At 41.5% G+C, this 21,547-nt stretch overlaps 1 protein-coding gene across 4 annotated transcripts in view; it reads right to left on the reverse strand.

Annotated features, from left to right (window-relative positions):
• Positions 1-21,547, reverse strand: part of LOC126298564 (F-box/LRR-repeat protein 6) — a 220,137-nt gene that overhangs the window by 155,969 nt on the left and 42,621 nt on the right. For all 4 annotated transcript variants that reach the window (XM_049989926.1, XM_049989928.1, XM_049989927.1 and 1 more), the window contains exon 3: positions 2,776-2,939. In XM_049989926.1, coding sequence (XP_049845883.1) covers positions 2,776-2,939 — 164 coding nt within the window. The remainder of the gene's footprint in view (positions 1-2,775; positions 2,940-21,547) is intronic.

The following is a 21,547-nucleotide window of genomic DNA, read 5'->3' on the forward strand; positions in this document are numbered from 1 at the left end:
TACTCCTTGGCATACGTGGGAAGTTAATGGCGCAGGCATCAGCAGAGCGATCCCTGTGTTGTCAGGGGGCTACAACCAACAGGGTACATGGTGGCCCCACCACAACAGTCTGGCTACCGTGCTGGATATTAGGTGCAAAGATGTCCATGGTCGTTGTCTCTGCAAAAAGCAACACTGCACAGTGCATAGTGGTAATCGCACCCAGGAACGTATCCTCACCCAAGAGATGGAAAACGAGCGGGACAGCATTGCGACGACAAGAAAGCTGGCTAAAGTTCTCAATACACGATGGATACAATGCAACATGTAAGGCACCCTTCCCCAACTGGCTCGCTCTTCACAAGAATTTGGAAAGATGGAGGTCAAACCTCAGAGGGGACCATCACATAAGGGCGAAACTTTTGAGACTCCTTTTAGTCACCTCTTACGACAGGCAGGACTACCGCGGGCCTATTCTTACCCACGAACGCGCAAGGGGGGGGGGGGGGGGGTGACTGTATCATTAGGTGAGGTAGTGTTGATCATTTTGAGGACCGAGTGAGGGTTGCAGTGGTTAGCGAACTGGACTCACATTCGGGAGGATGGCAGTTCAAACCTGTGTCCTGCCATCCTGATTTAGGTTTTACATGATTTCCCCAAATTGCTTCAGGCAAATGCTGGGATGGTTCCTTTGAAAGGGCACAGCCGATTTCCTTCCCCTTCCTTCCCTAATCCAAGCTTGTGCTCCATCTCTAATGACCTCATTGTCTACAGGTCGTTAAACATGAATCTCCTACTCCTGATCATTTTCAGCAACTTCCACGAACCTATGCAGAGTTTATTTGCTCTCTCTATCTCTCTCTTTCACACATTGTAGCTGTGTGAATGCCACATGGATCATCCACATGGTTGCAGTGCTCTAATGACTACTACTATGATAACGAACACTCACTTTTCTGCACAGTAAAAGAAATCTGAGCAGCTCAAGCATATCAGTTCCATATAGCTGATCCTAACAGGTACTTCCAAATCATGCCATCTGAAGTCTCATACCTACAGCAGTTTCTCTATACTATGATGAATGTCTTTTCTGTCCTGAACACTCTATGATCTCAAAATCCACTGGCCTAATGATATCCTGTCTCCCTCTCTCTACATTTCTGTTCTCCTAACCTCGTGCTTATATTTCTTCTACTTCTTCTTAGCTTCAGGTGTTTCTAATATTTTCTTTTAATTTCATTTGTTATTTATATTATCCTCCTTGGGGATCATTTCTTAAAACACTCACATTTTTATGATGTTGCCTTTTTCCTGCATCCCACTATAATGCACCACCATCTTCCCATAGGTACTGTGTCCGCATTGATTCACCTGTGTACGCTCTCCCTGTGTTCAATTTACCTGTCCCCTCCTGCACTCACTCTAAGCAATCATCTGTCATGTTGTCTTCTACTTTTCCTGCCTCTCCATCCTCCTCAGCTTAGACCAACAATATTGAGTCACATTACAGCTACAGAAGCATGTGTGTATGTATACTTTCTTACTATGGCAAAAACTGTAGTGTGAAGGCTTTTCCACACTAATGGTTACTTTTTCTGTGTCTGCTTTCCCTATAATTCTTTATCTTGCAAGTAATTGATGATCTATACTCTCAATCATTGTTGGATTTTTGTTGTTAAGCACTAGGAAGTGAATGTACTGCATATGAATGTGAGCTTACCAACTGTCTTAAACATGCCTTGTCATGAAGATTTATCATCAATGCTATGTAACGTTTTAATACTTGTTCTGCAACATAAGTATACTACTGTTGTTGTTGCATTTTTGCAGACTAGAAAGGAGAGAAAATGAAAAATGTCTACATTTTTATTTTCAGTTCAACAGAATGACTTCTCAGCATAACTCATAGTACACTAGAGTTGAACAGAAAAACACCCAGTAGTTGGACTGAACCGAATTTGGGGCAAAGTCTGGACACTTTAAAAATAATTACCATAAACAGCAAATTAGGTGTTAGTCAACTTACAATACAGGTAGTTCTCTATGTAACAGAAAAAAATAATACTGAAAAAAAGAAGACAGTATGAAACAGTGAAGTTACTCACTTACAGAGCCAATACAGAAGCCAAAACTGTTATCTTCTATATTTATTGTCATTGGAGATACCTCATTATTGAGTCTAGAGCAAACATAACAATTTCTTAGATGACAGAAGGGAAAAAAACAATAAAAACAGAATATTTCCGATGTAGTAGTCATTTTGGAATTGGAAATAGTGGATGTAAGTACTGCTAATTTCACCATCCAATGGAATTAAACTTTAAAATGGCACAAGATATAACACTTCACTAGAGAAAGTTATTTAGCCACCAAATAATGGTGCTGTTTACTATATAGCAATAACTGCTCTTGTAAAAGTATCCAAATTATTCAGAGCTGTCCTATTGGATTAAGTTGAATTCTGAGTAAAGCAATCTAACTTAAACATATCAGGTGATACTTCTTGTAGTGTTCCCTGTTGCTGCACTTGATGTGTCGTTTATACAAGTAAGACAACAGTTCTGTGTCCCTGTAAGTTTGCACCTCCAATCAAACAAATATTTTCTGCAATTATTACAGGGTATTGTCTAAAATCCCCTCTTACTTTTTCTTTCTGCCCTGATAGTAAGTACATTGAATAATATTAAAAGTAAAATTAATAAATAAATACAACATAACAAATATTTGGAACCTACAGATTTACATGCAACTGAAACACATCAGAAAATAAATCAGAAAAGACCTGCATTTGCATACCAATGTCAAGATGACGTACATGTGTCAATTTATTCGAAAATAACCGTCTGATATGAGTATCATTTTTGTATGCTTTTTTAAGACGGTTTCCTGATAGATCTACATTGTGCCACAAGGAATTAATGGAAGCTACACGGTTCCAGAGATGACACACTTTTGATGCCCTGTAAAACAAAAATATATTAGAAATCAAATGATACAACAAGTTTAATGTCATAGTATAGCTTAACCTAAAATGTTCACATTAAAAATATATTTGACGTTTTATGTTTCACTGCTCCTAGAATAATGAATCGATGTGTGGTACTATTTACATGGTATTCTTCAGCATGATTATTGGTTTTAATATTGAAAAAGTATACTACATGAGGTAAACAAATGAAAAAGTGTAAATTAATAAATCCTCCTGCAGAAGTCTCACTCTCCCCTGCTTTTGCTAACGCTTATCTTCAAATTCCCCTGCCATTCAAATGGAAATTGAAATAATTAGTTACACTGTTACATAAAATACATAAAAAGTAGAAATACAAAATTCTGAAAAATACATACCAGGTGAATGTGGCTAAGATATCAGTTTAAAATAAAATTACATGTCAATATCCTGAAAATGGATTAAAATCTTGTTAGCCTATTAAGGAAGAAGCCAAACATTGTATTAAGTGTTTGTATACACACTACTTTAAAAAAAAATGGTTCAAATGGATCTAAGCACTATGGAACTTATACTACTTTCATATTGTCATTGATTTAAATAGAGGGTGGGTACAATAATAGTAAGTTCCTTGCAGCTTATTATCAAATACAGCTCAGTCAGTAAAATGTAAAATTTAATTTTCCTCTGGTCCCATACAGTAATCAGCACACCCAAGCCATCATCCACATGATTGAGAGCATGTGCAGTACATACAGTTTTGACACCTGATGTAATTACACCATGGTAACCACAAGAAAAATTTTATTGACATATGCAGGTTGACATCTTGCCTCCTGCATTTGTGAAATTGTTTTGATAAATGTTGCTAGCCTTATTTTGATCCAAAGAACAAGGTTAATTAGACACAACTCATATGTCCCTAATTTGAGCCTTGTTTGCTATCTGATTACACTTAAACAAATTCCAGACCTGGTAATTAGAACAGACTGCTAACCATCTTCACTTAACATCCTGACAGATCCTTGGACCTCATAAAAGAAAAGTTCTGAAACAGCAGTTAAAAAGCAAAAGTTAAACTGCCACATGTGAACCAATACTTTTGTTTCCATGGAAACACTAAAATTTTTTTACGCTTAAATAACTGACCACGAGTGTTTCTCCAACCAAACTCTCTAGCTTGATATAAGGACTAAAACCTAACACTGGATTAACCCCTCCACTAAACCACAACACTTTCCTTCAAATATCAAAGCTTCCCACTTGCAGTTATTTAAACTCCATATGCATAGTATCATACATGTGACGGACTTGAACACTTTTTGAGCAATAGAACCCAATACATTGTTGCAGATGGCAGAGACAAATGTAGTGTTACAGCACCACTCCTCTTCTCCAGCCACATACATATCATGTCAGGTTCGCAGTTATCTAACACTGATAATGACACTTTTAGTATTGGCACAGGCGTGATAATGCCTTGGAATTGTCATTATCAGCATGAATGTAACTAGGCTAGCTGACAGTGGCTCAACTACAAACTGGGGAGCTGAATGCTGGAAGAGGGAACAGATCTTAACAAGTGAGTTAATCCGCGGGGAACATAGAGTTTGAATACCACGTAGAGAATGAGCATGGAGGAAAACATGACACATGACTAGCGTGAGTAATTGACAACAGAGCACATGGAACAGAGCACTGTGTGGTGCTGAGGCTTGGTCCATAGGCATTGAAATCACTGTTAGAACTGCTACACCAGGCATACAGCTACTGATACCTGACATCTGGGTCAGTGGCTCTGCTCATGCCATGATTCACACGTGCCCCCAAGGCAATGCTCTGCACTATTCTGCTGTAGTACCCATGCCAGCTTCATTGCATACACCTCGATGTCTGCTGATGGGGATACTAAATCCCTTCTCCCTGAAAAGGCCAGGTAAGGTCAAAATACAGCTTGCTCTGCCCGTGGAGCAGCAGAGGCTGGTGTAATGGTTGGTTATCCGACACACTCAGGGTGTAGACTCCGCCAGTGGCAAGCAGAGAAAGGAGGCAATGGTTCAAATTCCATGTGTTCCACAGTAGGGGGCACAAGAGCTAGTCCTGCTGGTGCCCCACTCCGTGGTCGAAGGTTTAATGGTGGAGGGCACATGGGGACAGTAGCAGGGGAGCACGCAGCTGCAATTGGGAGCTCCCACTGAAACAATGCCACAACTGACCCCATTGTCTGTCTAACAGGGCACAGCCGCAACTGATTACAAGGATGGATCAGCTGTTCCTGACCAGTATCCACAATGCCAATCTATGTGGTCCAACACTACACCCAGCAGCAACCCTGCTGCTGGCTGAAAGACCGGGTTCAAACGAACAGCAGTCCTGTGAGAAAAGCACATAGGGATGTGACAATCCGAGGCATATGACATTGTGGCTGGCACCCACGTAAATGTTCCATCGGACAACATCTGTTACCTGGCATCGCCTGGTATTTAGCCACGCAACTCAACAGGGTCACAGTATGAGGCAAACACACACTTCTGCATTTGGATCTTGTACATACACACATAGTACTCCACCTGTGAGTTAGACATCAGGTGAAATAAGGTCATGGTCAAATGCTGGCTACCACTGCAAATGCAATCTTTAAAATCCTGTGACACAAATTGCTGATTGTTATCAGATACGAGAATTTGGGAAAACCCTCGATAGCAAAAATTACAGCTAATGCAAAACCATTTGCTGTCAACATTGTGGAGGACAGTTGGGTAACATAAAGGAAATTCGACAAAGCGTCAACCACCAACAACCACAAAGGAGTCTGCAAAGCTGGCATGCACCCTGCCCCCAAGTGATCTGCAACTCACCAAGGGGAAAACTGATGCAGCAGTACAGCACGGTTTTGTGCACAGGCCATGCAAGCCAGTAGATGTGAAGACGTGCCAAAGCCTTCATAAGAGTCATACGCCAGTGTAATGCATGCTGCAGCTGGAGTATGAGAGGGCACAAAACTGGAGGGATGACAACTGGACAGCTTTGCTCCTCCATGATGAGTATGAGGATGCCCCGGAGAATGCTGAGTCAATCACAGCATAAAAACAATGTACATCACACCAAATCTGCTCCAAAAAGAGTGCCTCAGGCCACCCCACATGGACAGCTGAAACAATTTTCTGGAAAAGTAGGGCAGTGGTTGTGGCAGCTACGGCTTCCTGTGCTACCATAGGAAAATCTGGCAACGTGTGTTGCAAGACGTTAGCCAAGGCAAAAATGAGGGCCTCCTGTGGGTTGAGTTCTGGATCTGGTCCCACTTGCAATCAAAATAGCCCATCTGCATTTGTATGCTGGGCAGTGAATGTCATAAGAATAATTATTGAGAAAAAGCATCTCCCTACAAAATCAGTGGGCAGTCCTATTCGGCAGTTTGGAATGAAGGGCGAATAAGGAAAGCAATGGCTTGTGATTGGTGGTCAGTACCAACTTCACCCCATACACGAAAAGTGAAACTTTTTAATTCCAAAAATGATAGCCAGTTCCCTCTTTTCAACCTGTGAATAATTATGTTTCACTGCAGAAAGTGTCTTTGTCGTACAAGCGATGGGCTATTTGGTGTCGTCTGGATTCTGATGTGATAGTACCACACCACAATGCCATACTGGAATGTGTCACAGGCCGGGGTTAGAAACTTATCCAGCATAAAATAAGCCAAATGGGGAGCACAGAACAAACACTATTGGTAGGATTGAAAGACCCTGTGACAATCTGCAGACCAGAGAAATTTGATGCCCCTTTGGCAAAGCCAGTTAAGGGAATGGCAGATGTGGGTGGCTTGGGAAATGAATCTTGCCCAAAGAGGTCTCAAGGTTCTCTGATGCTGGCAGGTTCACAATGTCTTGATGTGCTCCATAAGGCTGAGGCAATCTTTGCTGAGCACATGACACAAAAAATGCTCCTTTGGGGAAAAAGACTACATTTTTTCTAATTTGCAATGAAGACCAGTCTACAAACGGCGTTGGAAATCTGTCTGCAGGTTCCACAAATGCTCCTCTCGTGTGGAGCCCGTGGCCCAGATGACATTGAGGTAGCTTACACAACAAGGAATTTCCTGAATTAACTTCTCCAAATATCATTGATAAAGTCTAGACATGAGAAGGTCCAAAAGGTGAGCACTTACACTGATAAGAGCCCACAGGAGGTGTTAAGCACTAACAAACTCCAAGAAGTGGTGCCCAGTTGCAACTGCACATGTACGTCATGCAAGCTGATGCACAAGAAATATTGGCCCCCTGATAACTTTGCCAACAACTCCTCCGGGTGCGCGTTGGAATACGAGTTCATAACACACTGTACATTTATCATCTGTTTAAGATCGCCGCAAAGGTGCTGGTGACATATGGCTTCTCAATCGTAATCAAAGGGATGACCCACTAACTCAATGAAATAGGAGAAATGACACTGAGGTCATGCAAACAATGCAAACTGATCCTGATCTTACGATGCATTTGGAAGGGAATGGGGTGGGGGTGACAGAATTAAGGTATTGGCTTAATGGTGTGTGGACCACTATCAGTGCAACATGAGAATGGGGCAATTCCTGATTCTGTTTGAGCAGTTCCAACATTTGCTCCTGCTGCAGATTTTATTGCTGTTCCTGGAGGCACAACTGCTCCTTCCAGCATTGTACAAATGGGTCCATGGTAGGCACAGTTTCACACTCTAAGGAAGAAAAGAAGAGTGTAGCATGCACAGGACTGTCTGATGTTGCCACTTGGTACAGGCTTGACAACGCCATGGAATTAGCCTCTGTAACTAGGCTAGTTGACAGTGACTTGACTACAAGCCAGCAAGCTGAACACCGGACCAGTGAACAAATCTCAACATGTAAGTTAATCTACGGTGGAACAGAGGGTCCAAACACTGCGTAAAGAATAAGCACGAAGGAAAACACGACAATGACCAGCACCAGTGACTGACAACAGAGCACACAGAATAGAGCACAGTGCAAGGCTGAGGCTTGGTCCGTGGGCATTGAAATCAGCATTAGAACTGGTGGGCTAGAACTATTGCCGACAGTAGGTAAATATCTGAGTCATAGGCTCTTCCCATGTCACACTTCTCACGTGTCTTACACAGTGGCATTCTGTACTATTTTGCTGCGATACCCGTGCCAGCTCCTCTGAAAATTACTGTTACATACAGAAAAGTGACACTGTTGAGTGACTGTAGAGGGACGACTTGACCATAATTTATACCTTATGTAATAAACAGCAGCATGCTTTATATGTTGATGGATAGGAGAAACATTAATGTAATGTTCAAATACAGTATTATGACATGAAATAGATCGAGCACATATGGATAGTTGTACATAAGGCAAATAGCCCAGCTATCATTTATTCAGAGAGAGTAGTGCATCTATAAAGGAAACATTGCATAGAACACTTGTGTGACCCACTCTTCTGTACTCCACAAGTGCTGGGGATTCTCACTTGGTTAGATTAAAGAAAGACATTGAAGCAAATTGGTATGCTGCTAGATTTGTTACTGGTCAGTTTGATTAGTATGAAACTGTTATGGAAATGCTTCATGAGCTTGGATGGGAATCCTTTGAGTAAAAAAGATATTTTTGAGAAATGGTGTTAAGGAAGCAAACTCGGCATTTATGACAGACTGCATCGTGATTCTGCAGTCTCCGACATCCATCTCATGTAAGGATCCTAAGGACAAATAAGGGAGATCATGGCTCATAAGGAGGTGTACGAGAAATCATTTTCTCCTTGCTCGATTTGTAAATGAAACAGAAAAGTGAATAACTAGCTACACTACAAAGTCCCGTCTGCTACTACCACACACTAAACAGTGCCTTGTGGAAAATGCATACTTTATGTAATAAGCAGCAGCATGCTGCAGATGCTCTTTTTTGCAGTGAACTGTTTTTTAAAGCTCATAGGGTGTCAAGGCTCACAGATCTACAAAACTGTTTTGAAGTGGTACAGCATTTTTACTGCAACTGAAAATGGTGATGAAAGTGTCAATATCTTCTAACTGTATAACCTTGGTGAAAAAATGAAGCACCTCGAGCACTGCAAATAATCTAGTTCTTTGCCTGAGCACAGTGAAAGCAATATCACACGAATTTCATTCCTTTCATAATGTAGAGAATTTCATGCTATGCTGTAAAGTCAAGTGCCAGCAGGCCACTCGGGAAAGACAGGGAAGAAATCAGCCAATCGCACGCTCACCATACCTCCCTCCATGACGACAACACGACAGGAGAGGACCATGCGTGAAGAGGACATATGCACTGTGACAGACTGGTGACAGCCCATTTCAAAAGCAGCTTCAAGATTAGTGACTTTGGTAGCAACATCAACTCTAGTAACTTTGCTTGTACTTTCTATGTTGCACAGACTTGGGATTGCTTATACTGAAGAAGATAGATTATTTTGTACATCGCCTTTTGCTTGCCACACATCAGTGTAACTGCCAAAGTTAAGTATTGTAATTTTGTTTTTGTAATAAACCCCATTAATATCACTTGTTTGATTGTTTGTCTAGTGAACCGAGTACGCAGGCTTCCTAGACACTAAACATTTGGCAACGACGTGAACAAACACCACACGCCCGCATTTTGTGGTCGTGCGGTAGCGTTCTCGCTTCCCGCGCCCGGGTTCGATTCCCGGCGGGATCAGGGATTTTTTCTGCCTCGTGATGGTTGGGTGTTGTGTGTTGTCCTTAGGTTAGTTAGGTTTAAGTAGTTCTGAGTTCTAGGGGACTGGTGACCATAGATGTTAAGTCCCATAGTGCTCAGAGCCATTTGAACCATTTTTTTGAACAAACACCATAGCAACAATCTGTTACCAGAGCCGACAGCCTCCACAGACTCTCCGTTTTGTTCTGTCTTGGGTCGCTGAATAAGGTGAAAAACTGCTCTTCCTACTACTGACAAAAAGTAACATAGTTTCACAGTACCTGAGACCCTGTGAGCAATGATGTGGGCTTCATGCTGTTGCAACCTCTCGAGCCCTTTTTCATTAAACTGATGAAACGACACAAGAGTGGGTCACACAAGTGTTCTGTGCACTGTTTCCTTCATAGATGCACTACTCTCTCCCAATAAACAATAGCTGGGCTATTTGCCTTCTGTACAACTACAAATGCAATAGCTCACTGTCCTCACCACAAGCTGCAGATTTATGCTCCAATACCAGTAACAGCATGTCCAAGAATCTGGCACCATCCTTGCAGGTGTCATCTTCATTACTGCTACCATCAACATGTGCAAACTTATTGCCGACAGTGGGATTAATACTCGTGTTGGCTAATATTCTGGTGACCTTGACAATAACATCCTCTACAGAAACTGCGGAACCCCTTATATCTGAACTTGAGACAGTTCCAGTGGCTGTGCTATTATCCGTATAAAGACCTTTTTCAAGACAGAGTGACAACACCTCCAGTAAGACACTTATTGCTCCTTCCTCCACATACAGCTTTGTCCTTGCAGTATCGCTTCGAGCCATCAGGTTTCCACGAGCACATCCCAAGCAAACCACTGTGTCTTGTCTACCAGGGTATTTTTTCATTAGTTTTACAAATAATCCAAAGCAACCGTCATAAGCAATAACTGTGTCACAGCACTCTTCATGGTGCCTTTTCTACCTTCTCTTTTTGTTGCAGAGTGTGTTTACATGTTTTAATAGTGTCTCTTATAGTGTTTTCACTTATCATTCTTTTCAGGTGGGGGTTGCAGAAATTTCCTTCGCATGTGTGCTTATTTTTATTGGTTGCCTTGTCTGTTTATTGCATTTGCTATTCCTCAATGAGCAACCCACCTCCCACCCCCGGCTCAGGCGCCACAGCAGCAAGCAATAGATGCAACAGAGCTAACACAGATGTTTCAGTTTCAGACACAGAAGACTGCCACTCTTCAAACACGGTACAGCAGCTACTTGCCAACCAAGCCACACATGCATCACCAAACAGTGTGCAACATGCCACAACTGTAGCTCCAAGTGCCATACTGTCTTTTCACCAGTTTAACAAAAAAGGGCTTAATAGGTTGCAACAGTATGAAGCCCACATTATTGCTCACTAAGTATCAGGTACTGTGAAACTACATTACTTTTTGTCAGCAGTAGGAAGTACAGTTTTTCGCCTCATTCAGAGATTGTTCCCTAACGCCATTCTGAGTGAACTTTCCTATGATCAGGTTGTATATTCTCTAACCATTATCACCAACAGGCGAATGTGGTGGCAGCTTGGTATCAATTCTTTCATTGCAAGAAAAGGTCAGAACAAATTTATCACGAATGGGTAACAGATTTGCAGGGTATGAAGAGGAAACGCAAATTCAGATGTGCTTATGGTACTTCATATCCAGATTTTATGTTGCGTGATGCGATCGTCTACAGTGTAACTGATATCAAACTTAGAGAACAGATCCATCATCTCGGCGTGTAGTGCAAATTCTAGATCAGTATGATTCAGGTGCCGTGTCAGCTGATACGTTTGAGCAGCCGCCAATTTGTTGAGTTGTATCATCCCTCGTTTACGACTGGCCAGTAGGCAGCAACAGCACACATGCGCCAAGCCATGTAAACAGTTCTCTACACAGGCAGGCAGAAGTAAGTTATACCCTCAGTGCTATTCATGGCACAAATGCCAAGATTGCCCATCCAAGACAAGCACAGTGCTTGTGGCAAGAAAGGTTATGCACAATCCATATGTTTGCAATGGAACAAATGAAACAATTCTGCCCACTCACAAAAATTTAGTCACAAGGCCCATTAATCAATGCAGTATATTCAAAGCCTGATGCAGGAATTATCAAAACTAGCAAGCAAACAGTTTCTACAGTGCTACGCTAGTTCAACAAACTTTTAGTTCATTTGCAAATGTGAAATTTCAGATGGACATGGGTGTCTCTGTTACATTGCTGAATCGTAAGACATATGAACTGTTAGGCTCCCCATACATGTCTATAACTAGCACACATCTGATGGCTTATAACGGACAAGACTTCCCGTTCTTGGAAAATGTACTTTGCCTGACATGTATCACTTGCATATGCGAACTGTGACTTACACTGTGCTACAATCATGCAATTGTGAGAACATATTTGGCCTCGATTCGTTTGCCTTGTTTGGCTCTCAAATTCAGGACAATGTGTTGTCAGTGACTGCATTCAGTGCAGACAAAGCATGTAGATAGCTTGCTGAAAGAATTCCCTGAGCTCTTTTCTGAAGGTTTAGGCAAGGCTAACAATTTTGTTGTACGTATTACTATGAAAGACAATGCACAGCAAAAATTTTGTCGGACCTGAACTGTTCCCATTGTATTACAGGACACAGTTACTGCTGAACTTAAAGAATTGTAAGACAGTGTCACTATTGCATGCATACAAGTTAGTCAAGGGCAAGTCCACTAGTTTCGCTTCCCAAACCTTCAGGTCACATTCGCCTCTATGTTGACTTTAAATCTACAGTCAACCCACAAACTGTGATCGATACTTATTCATTGCCACAACAGTTGGATCTCATGGAAAGGGTTAGACGCTGGTCACTACTTTTCAAAAGTTGATTTGCACGATGCACATCTTTGAATATCACTAGATGTAGAATCTCAAACTGTGTATGTTGTGAACACTCATTTAGGCTTGTTTAAATATTTGTGTTTTGTCTTTTGGCAGTGCTTCTGCAGCCGCCACTTCTCAATGGTATTTGGAGCAGCTGACTGCTCAAGTACCAAACTGTTCAAACTATTTGGACGATATTGTTGCAGCAGGTCATACACCTGAAGAACATACTGTAAATTTGCGTGCTTTGTTTTGTGTGTTATCTGATGCAGGACTAAAGTGTAGACTGGAGAAGTGTGATTTTGTAAAACCTGAGTTGCAGTATCTTGGTCGTGTCATAAACAGTCAAGATGTACACCACCTTGAGTCACATTTGTTAGCCATATGTGAGCTGCCAGTTTGTCGCAATGTCACAGAATTGCAGTCAGTCTTAGGGAAAATGAACTATTATATTCAGTTCATACCAAATGCTGCACAAATAGCAGCTCCATTGCAAAGGTAGAATGTCCCCTTTGTTTGGACAGATGAGTGCCAAGAAGCTTTTCAAAAACTTAAAGATGCATTGCTCAGTGATCGATGCTCGGTTCACTTTGATCCCGACAAACCATTTGTGTTGCAAGTTGACGCTTCCTCTTGCGGGATCGGTGCAGTGCTTTTGCACAGATTTGGTGATAAAGCTAGGCCTATTGCTTTCATATCAAAAGTGTTGTCTAAAGCTTAGGGGAACTATTCACCAATAGCAAAAGAGGCACTGGCTATTGTGTATGGTGTCACCAAATTCCGCCACTATTTGTATGGCAGAAAGTTTTACTTAGTAACAGACCACAAGCCATTGCAGTCCTAGTTTCATCCAATGAAGCCAGTTCCTGTACGAACTGGCCAAAAATTGCAAAGGTGGGCTTTGTTGTTGTCTCAATATCAGTAAGAGATTGTGGATCGTCCGACAGCTAAAACATGATAATATGGACACACTTTCACTTCTTCCGATAGTCTGTGATACAGACTTTGACGCTTCTGCTGCATCTTGTTGTCACATCAATGCTCAGGATTCTGAATTGCTTCAATCATTTCCTCTGAACTGCAGGAAAATTGCGTCAGGCCACAAAGCTGATTCAGATTTGAACATTTTGTTAAAATACATTAGCACATCTTGGCCTCGATCATTGCATTGCATAAAGAACTCTGTAGTGTGCCAATACTTTGCACGCTGGCATAGCCTCTTATACGGCAAGGTGTGAGTCTCATTCAAACTGGCAGTCGACAGTCACGTTTTTTGATCCCCAAAACGATGCCAAACAAAGTGTTGCAGTTACTTCACCAAGGACAATGGAGGATTGTTCGTACGAAACAGTTAGCGCGTCAACATTGTACTTGGCAGGTTATGGATGCCCACTTACAACAAATGATGTCACGGCGTTACATATGTACGGAAAATCAGTCTGCTCCACCACAAACAGTCTCTGCTCTGCCTAAGTTGCAGTCACTATGGCAACATGTGCACATAGGCTTTGTGAGACCTTTTTGGAACACTTGTCAGTCGATTGTGGTACACTCTTCCAGCAAGTTTCTTTTTGCCGTGACAATGACCTCGACAACATCACGTAGCACAGTTCTGGTGTTGTCCTCAAATTTTTGCCTCGGAGGTTTGTCTGAAGTCACAGCGTCTGAGAATAGCCCTCAGTTCACGTCAAACGAATCTGAAACACCCTGTGAATGAACACAGCATCTAAATAGTGCACTGTTCCATCTACAGTCCAATGGTGAAGCAGAACATTTTGTCAAAGTCTCCATGCAGCACACGGCCAAACTTTGCACTGCACACACCGAGGATCAAGCACCGCAACTGTTTCTCGCCTCCTATCGTTTGCATCCACGAGACGGACCATCGCTGGTGGAGTTGCTTCACAGCTGCCACCAACGGACACTGCTCCACCTGCTCCACCCTCCTCAGCATCCGGCCTTGAAGGAAGGCTGCGAGTATCACTTCACGCCACACGATATTGTGTTTTTCAGGGTATTTAGCAGCAGCAGACAGTCGGTGTGGCCCAGATGGATTGCAGCACCGATATCACAATCAAATTCGTCACTGTTATGTGCACGGTGGTCCTCCTGTATTCCTTCCCCCACATTTATGGATCCCGAGGACAGCACGAACACAGCAGCTGCCAGAGAGTGTCATAATGATACTGTGGGATGACCCCACAGAGACAGAGCCTTCATCTCCTGCACCTACTCTCGTCCTACCGATTGGGCCGGACCCACCCACACCGCAGCAGACGACACCTTTTACATCTGGATATGGGCCTCAGAAGGTGGACGCGTACACTTCTGGGAACTTTTCAGGGGACATTTCCATCAGAGTGAAGGTCGGATGGTGGGGTACGACTGGAAGTCTGACATCCCCTGCAGCCACAGCTTCCGGTCCATCCAAGTGTCCATGCTCCTGCCTCCCTCCTCCCATTGTCATGACCCTTATACCTTACCTTTGGGGGGGGGGGGGGGGGGGGGGAGAAATGTTACAGTGTAAAGTCAAGCGCCAGCACACCAGTCAGGAATGACAGGGAAGAGAAGGCTGTGAGACGATGTCAGCCAATTGCTTGCTGACCGGACCTCCCTCCAGGACAACAAGGTGGCAGCAGCAACCCTTACGAGAAGAGGACATAAGCATCGCAATGGACTGGTGACAGCCCAGTTCAATAGCAGCTTCGAGATTAGCGACTTTGATAGCAGCATCAACTCCAGACACTTTGGTTGTACTTTCTATGTAGCACAGACTAGGGGATTGTTTAGACTGAAGATGACAGATTATTTTGTACGTCACCTTTTGCTTGCGACATATCTGTGTAACTGCCGAAGTTCAGAATTGTAATTTTCTTTTTGTAATAAAAGTCATTAATACAACTTGTTTGATTGTTTGTCTAGTGAAGTAAGTATACAGGCTTCCTAGACACTACGTTTCCGAACATAAGTCTGAGGTACGTGAGACATTTCAGGGTTAGAAGTTACTAATTAAAATTTTTTTATCAAATTTACAATATTACTTGTTGAAGAATTTACTTATTTAAAAGCCATCAAACTTACAATATTACTTATTGAAAAATTGATACAAAGTTCTATCTAACGTTATTTCAAAATTTGCATCCACCGTAACTAGCACAAATTTTGATTCCATTTTAAGGATACAGCTCAAAGTATCACTCCATCCTTCATGAAATCTTCCTCTGAGTAGTAGAAAATTTCATGACTTGCCATTTAAAATAATTAGCTTAATATTAATTATGTCACACCTTTTTCTTTTGTTGTGAATTTTCATGGTTTAAATGTTGAGGAGACAGAGAATACAATTTTAAGTAATGTGTGGTAAGCACCGAGTTTTCTCGATGCCTCGCATTGTACGAGTGTTCAAAATGACATTTTTAATAGATCATATCTGCAGTGTAGGAAAAGAATCACCTCAAAGATGTACAAAGAGGGGATAATTAATATTTTAGGTCTTTAAATAATGGCCAGCATGATGCCCTTGGCTGTATGGTGCACATGTTACGAATGATTCTCTTTTGCAGCTTTAAGATTTGTGTAATATTTCCATGTTTCCCCAAAGATTATGCTGTATTTAATAATGGATTCAAAATAGCTACATTAGTTTTATTTTCTGGTGTCCATATGAATAGCACTGCTAAAATTTCCATTGCAAATGCAAGACTGTTTAATTTATTTGCTACATAGTCTATATGTGTATTCCAGTTTGAAATGCTGTCTAAATTTATTCCTAGGAATTTAACTGAGTTGAGGTCTTCCATTTTTTGATTATTGAGAAGAATACAGATTTCTCAAGTTTTTGATTGTTTGGTTTTAAAACTTATCATACGGGTTTTTCAAATGTTTAGCATTAACCAATTTAGACTGAACCATGTTTTCAAGTTACTTAATGTATTCATGACACTCTGTGGCAAACTGTCGGCATTTTCATTTTCAATTAGGGCATATGTATCATCTGCAAACTAGGTGCAAATCATTTATACAGAACAAGAATAAAATTGGCTCAAGTGCTGGGCCTTGAGGAACACTGTGATTATTACCCTTTGTTTCCTCTCCATGAGATATGATTCAGACCATTTCAAAGCAATATATCTCATTCCATTCCTGTCAAATTTGAAAAGCAGCAGTGCAGGATTTACAGAGTCGAGTGGTTTTGCAATATCACAGAATATTCCTGCAAATTTGGTTTTCCTAGCTAACAATTAAGAAATTTTTTCAATAAACTCATTTATGGCATCTATTGTGCTTTTACGTTGTTGGAAGCCATATCAGTCATTAGAAATGACATCATACTGAGTGATGAAGCTTTTGACTCTATAAAGCAGCAATTATTTCACATATTTTTCATATGATTTGGAGTAGAAACTGGACAATGATGATATTTAACATATACTAACAAAAAATTAAACTGCCACTACCTCTTTTAGTAATTCAAACAAACTATATATTTTAAAAAGCATAAAAATAACTTACATTATAATCAGTAAATGTAACAGTGTGAGTAAGTCATGTACATAATAAAAGGAGTGTGCTGCAAGGAAGTCTTTGAACTTAGACCTGATAAGTGGGGATTTGTCACTCTAGTTTCTTTGTTCTGTTGGAAGCTTATTGGAAATCAAACCTGCAGAATGGTGCATGTGTTTATGTTAATGGTTAAAGAAGTGTTACCCAAAGGTACATCAATTTTCACCTTTTGTCCACTGAGTCAATGTGGCAGCCCCTTTTGAATTAATTAGTCCATCTTATTAACCACAGACCCTGTGTAAGATGGGATGTAAAGGGCTGGCAGGAGCAGAATTCTCATACAAAAACCCTTGTATGAAATTACAATTGACACCACAGATCACTATGGCCACTGGACTAAGAGTATTCGTTGTGAATGCATGGAGTTTCTCCAGAATCATATCATAAACTATCTTCATGAATGACTCTTGAAATTTTGTGAATTGCATTTTTAGAAGGGAATACCATACTATTTCAATGTTTCCCATGGGATCTCACTAAGATCCTAGGTAACACTCAGTTACCACTTGAACTCAATGGTTATGAATCTAGACGTACCTTTATGAAAACATTCAATCTTCTCCTTCACACCCACTACATAAGGATCCCAAACATGAGAACAGTATTTAAGAAAAGCTTAAATGAAATTTTATAAAAAGATTTCTCTGTTGCTTTATATACAGTGGATTTTGTGTATTCATTCCACCCCATATGCATTTGAATTGTTCTACTTTCTAATTCACAAATATATTAAACAATGTAAAAATCCAAGATAGAACAATCACAGTATTGTGAAAAGGATAGACTGATATTCCCCAAATAACAGAGATGCTGAGTCACACACAGGCACAACAAAATGACTACTTGACAAGTAAGCTATTGGCCAGAAATTCTTCTCCTGAAATAGACAACATACACCATAAACACACACACATGCATGTAAACACAGCTCTGCACACACATGACCACTGTCTCTGGCTGCCGAGGCCAGACTGTAAGCAATTGTGCATGATGGGAGAAGTAATCTGGGTGGTGGGGGTAATGACGAGGCTGGGTGGAGAGGGGGAGGAAGAGTAGGGTACCGGTGGGAGACGGTAAAGTGCTGTTTGTGGGAGCATATAGGGATGAGGTAAAGAGAAGGTAGGGTAGCTGGGAGCAGTTGGGAGGTTAGATGGAGGGGGGAATGGTTGGGAGGGGGGTGAGGGTAGAAATGTAGATAAGTAAGAAGACTGTGGGTGCACTGGTGGATTAGAAGGCCATGTAGTGCTGGAGTGGGAACAGGAAACGTGACAGATAGGTGAAGAGCAATGACTAAGGAAGGTTGAGGCCAGGAGGGTTATGGGAACATAGAATATGTTGCAGGGAAAGTTCCCACCTGTACAATTCAGAAACGCTGGTATTGGTAGGAATGATCCAGATGGCACAAGCGGTGAAGCAGTCATTAAAGTGAAGAATGTTGTGTTGGGCAGTGTGCTTACAAGGGAACCTCCCCATCGCACCCCCCTCATAGTTATAAGTTCACACAGTGGATAGGCCTTGAAAAACTGAACACAGATCAATCGAGAAAACAGGAAGAAGTTGTGTGGAACTATGAAAATAGTAAGCAAAATATACATGAGTAGTCCATGCGCAATATAGGCAACATCAAGGATAGTGTGCGCTCAGCATCGCCGTGGTCCCGTGGTTATCTTGAGCAGCTGAGGAATGAGAGGTCCTTGGTACAAGTCTTCCCTCGAGTGAAAAGTTTATTTTTTTTTTTATTTTCAGACAGTCCGATGCAAGGTAACTGTGCTGTAGTATGGGGAAGCTACACCTAAACAAACATCGAAACACACGATGTCAGTCGACTACAGCGCATGGAAGAGAGACTATTCCTGCTAACGAGGCTCCCTGGCTGGCAGCTGACTGTTCGCTATTTTGGACGAGAGTGCATTAACTACGTGAAATGTATTCTGTGGGCAATATGACTCTAGCAAATATAGCTCGTGACTTCAATAACAAGGTCAATGAATATTTTCCGAACTGTAAGGAATCAGAAAGTTCCTTAAGGGATCGAACGATAGTCGAACATTTGTATGATTATTTCCTACATTTGTTGATAAACAGTACGTGTGGTGATGACGATACCTTGCTGATTGCTGCAGGGCTATATGTACTAGATGATGACATTGTTGACGATCCGTACGAAGAACACAAAGAGGAAATACTGCGACTTCAATCTGATGGTATTTCTTTGGGTTACATGAAGGAAATGCTCCAATACAGATTACTGTCCAAACCAATTAAAAGACGCAAATATAGATTATGGAGTGAAGTAACAAATAAATTTAAGAAATTTAAAGGGATGGAGGAAAAAAGCACAATTAAAATTGCACAGAAGTCGTGGAACGAGGTGGAACCCAGAGACAGAAGTTAAGTGAACTAGAAAACCATGTATACCAACAATTTACTAAAGCCAGAAATGAATTAAGTGCAGTGCACGATACAGACCTACAGATTTGGGGATTGCATTATGCTAAACAAATCGGCCTGGAATTCAATGCTTCATCTCATTGGCTTGTCACGTTCAAAAGAAAATACAAAATTACGAGCAGGAAGATTACGAAATGTGTAAGCAAGAACTACGCGAATAAACTGGAAGAACTTTTAGAGTATTCCAAGACGTTAGTTACAGAAACTAACGTCAGATTCCAACAGTATGATGATGCATATATTATCAACTCAGATCAGTCCGGTTTTAACTATGAAATGAAATCAACCCGCACATTATCGTTAGTTGGAAAAGGTGACACGGAATGTACTGTAGACCAGCTGCATGCCACTTCACATAGTTATACCATACAATATGCTCTGAACAAAGCAGGATTTCTTTTACCTACATTTTATTTATGTTTGCAGGAAAAAAATAGCGTATTTGGACTGCAAGTTCAGCAACAGGCAAATAGGGTACTTGCGCAAATGCCGAATGTCACTGGAATTGCAGTGCATCAGGAAAAATGGAGAAAAGACTAGTGAAAGACTTTAATGAACATGTGATTGCTCCTTACACGGTCAAAGATTTTGCCTCACTCCTTGACAGCTATACAGGACAGAAGGATCAGGCATTGTACAATTTTAGTGTGGGAGTAGACGTGATTGCCATTCCTCCAGGTTGTACACCTCTTGTGCAGCCGTTAGATATGTTTAGTTTTCAGCAAGTGAAATACTTTGGGAAAAGATTCTATGATTTTGTGAAGTTGAACAGGTACACAGAGCAGTATTGTTTCCGTGATCGTGTGTCAATTATCAAAGTTCAGGTACTCACACACAATCAACTTCACTCTCCAAAATTTCAGGACATGTTCAGGTTTGCTTGGACATATGCAGGACTTGACGGTCTACACACAGAAAAATTGGGAAACATTAAAAACATATGTTTTGACAGAGCAAAGGGAAAACTGTGTGACTGTGAAACTGTTGCATTCATTTGTTGCAGTTTATGTGACAAACTCTTATGTTTTCATCACTTTTTGGGAGTGATTATCACATCCACAAGAAAACCAAAATCGGGCAAGGTAAAAGAATCTTTTTACCCATTCGCCAAGTGTACAAGTTAGATGGGTCGACAACATATTTCTGTCATGTGACGCACATGCCGTCACCAATGTCGTAGAGAATATATCAGACGTGTATTTCTGTGGAGGAATCGGTTGACCTATGACCTTGCGATCAAATGATTTTGGTTCCCATTGGAGGGGCACGTTCTTTCGTCTACTAAGGTGCGGTCGCAAAACACAGACACTAAACCTATTACAGAGAAGAGAGACGTCGATGAACGAACGGACAGATTATAACTTTGTGAAAATAAAGAAGGTAAACTTTTCACTCGAGGGAGGACTTGAACCAGGGACCTCTTGTTCCGGAGCTGCTCACGCTAACCACGGCGCTCCTGAGATCACACTATCCTTGATGTTGCCTATCTTGCACATGGACTACTCAATTTGTATATTTTGGTTATTTTTTTCATAGTTGCACACAACTTCTTCCTGTTTTCTCAATTGATCTGTGTTCAGTTTTTCAAGGCCTATCCACTGTGCCAACTTATAACTAAATCTGAGGTGGGGGCAATGGGGAGGTTCCCTTGTTAGCAACAGATTGGTCCAGCTTTTTCTTGGACCCAGTTTGTCAGTGTCCATTCATGTGGAAAGACAGCTTTTGTTGGTTGTCACGCCCACATAGAACGAAGCGCAGTGGTTGCAGCTTAGTTTGTAGATAAAATGACTGGCTTTGGTGGGATATGTGGTGCTTGTGACTGTAATGGAGTAGATGGTGGTGCAAGGATGTATAGAACAGGTCTTGCATCTAGGTCTATTAGACGGAAAAGAGACATGAGGAAAGGGGTTAGGAGCAAGGGTTGCGTAGTAGGGATGGGTGAGAATATTGTGTAGGTTTGGTGGGCAGCAGAATAACACTGTGCAAGAGGAGGTGGGGGGGGGGGGGGGTTGGAGGGTAGTGGGTAGAATATTCCTCAT

This window comes from Schistocerca gregaria, chromosome X, assembly GCF_023897955.1.
Source record: "Schistocerca gregaria isolate iqSchGreg1 chromosome X, iqSchGreg1.2, whole genome shotgun sequence".
Classification (NCBI taxonomy): Eukaryota; Metazoa; Arthropoda; class Insecta; order Orthoptera; family Acrididae; genus Schistocerca; species Schistocerca gregaria.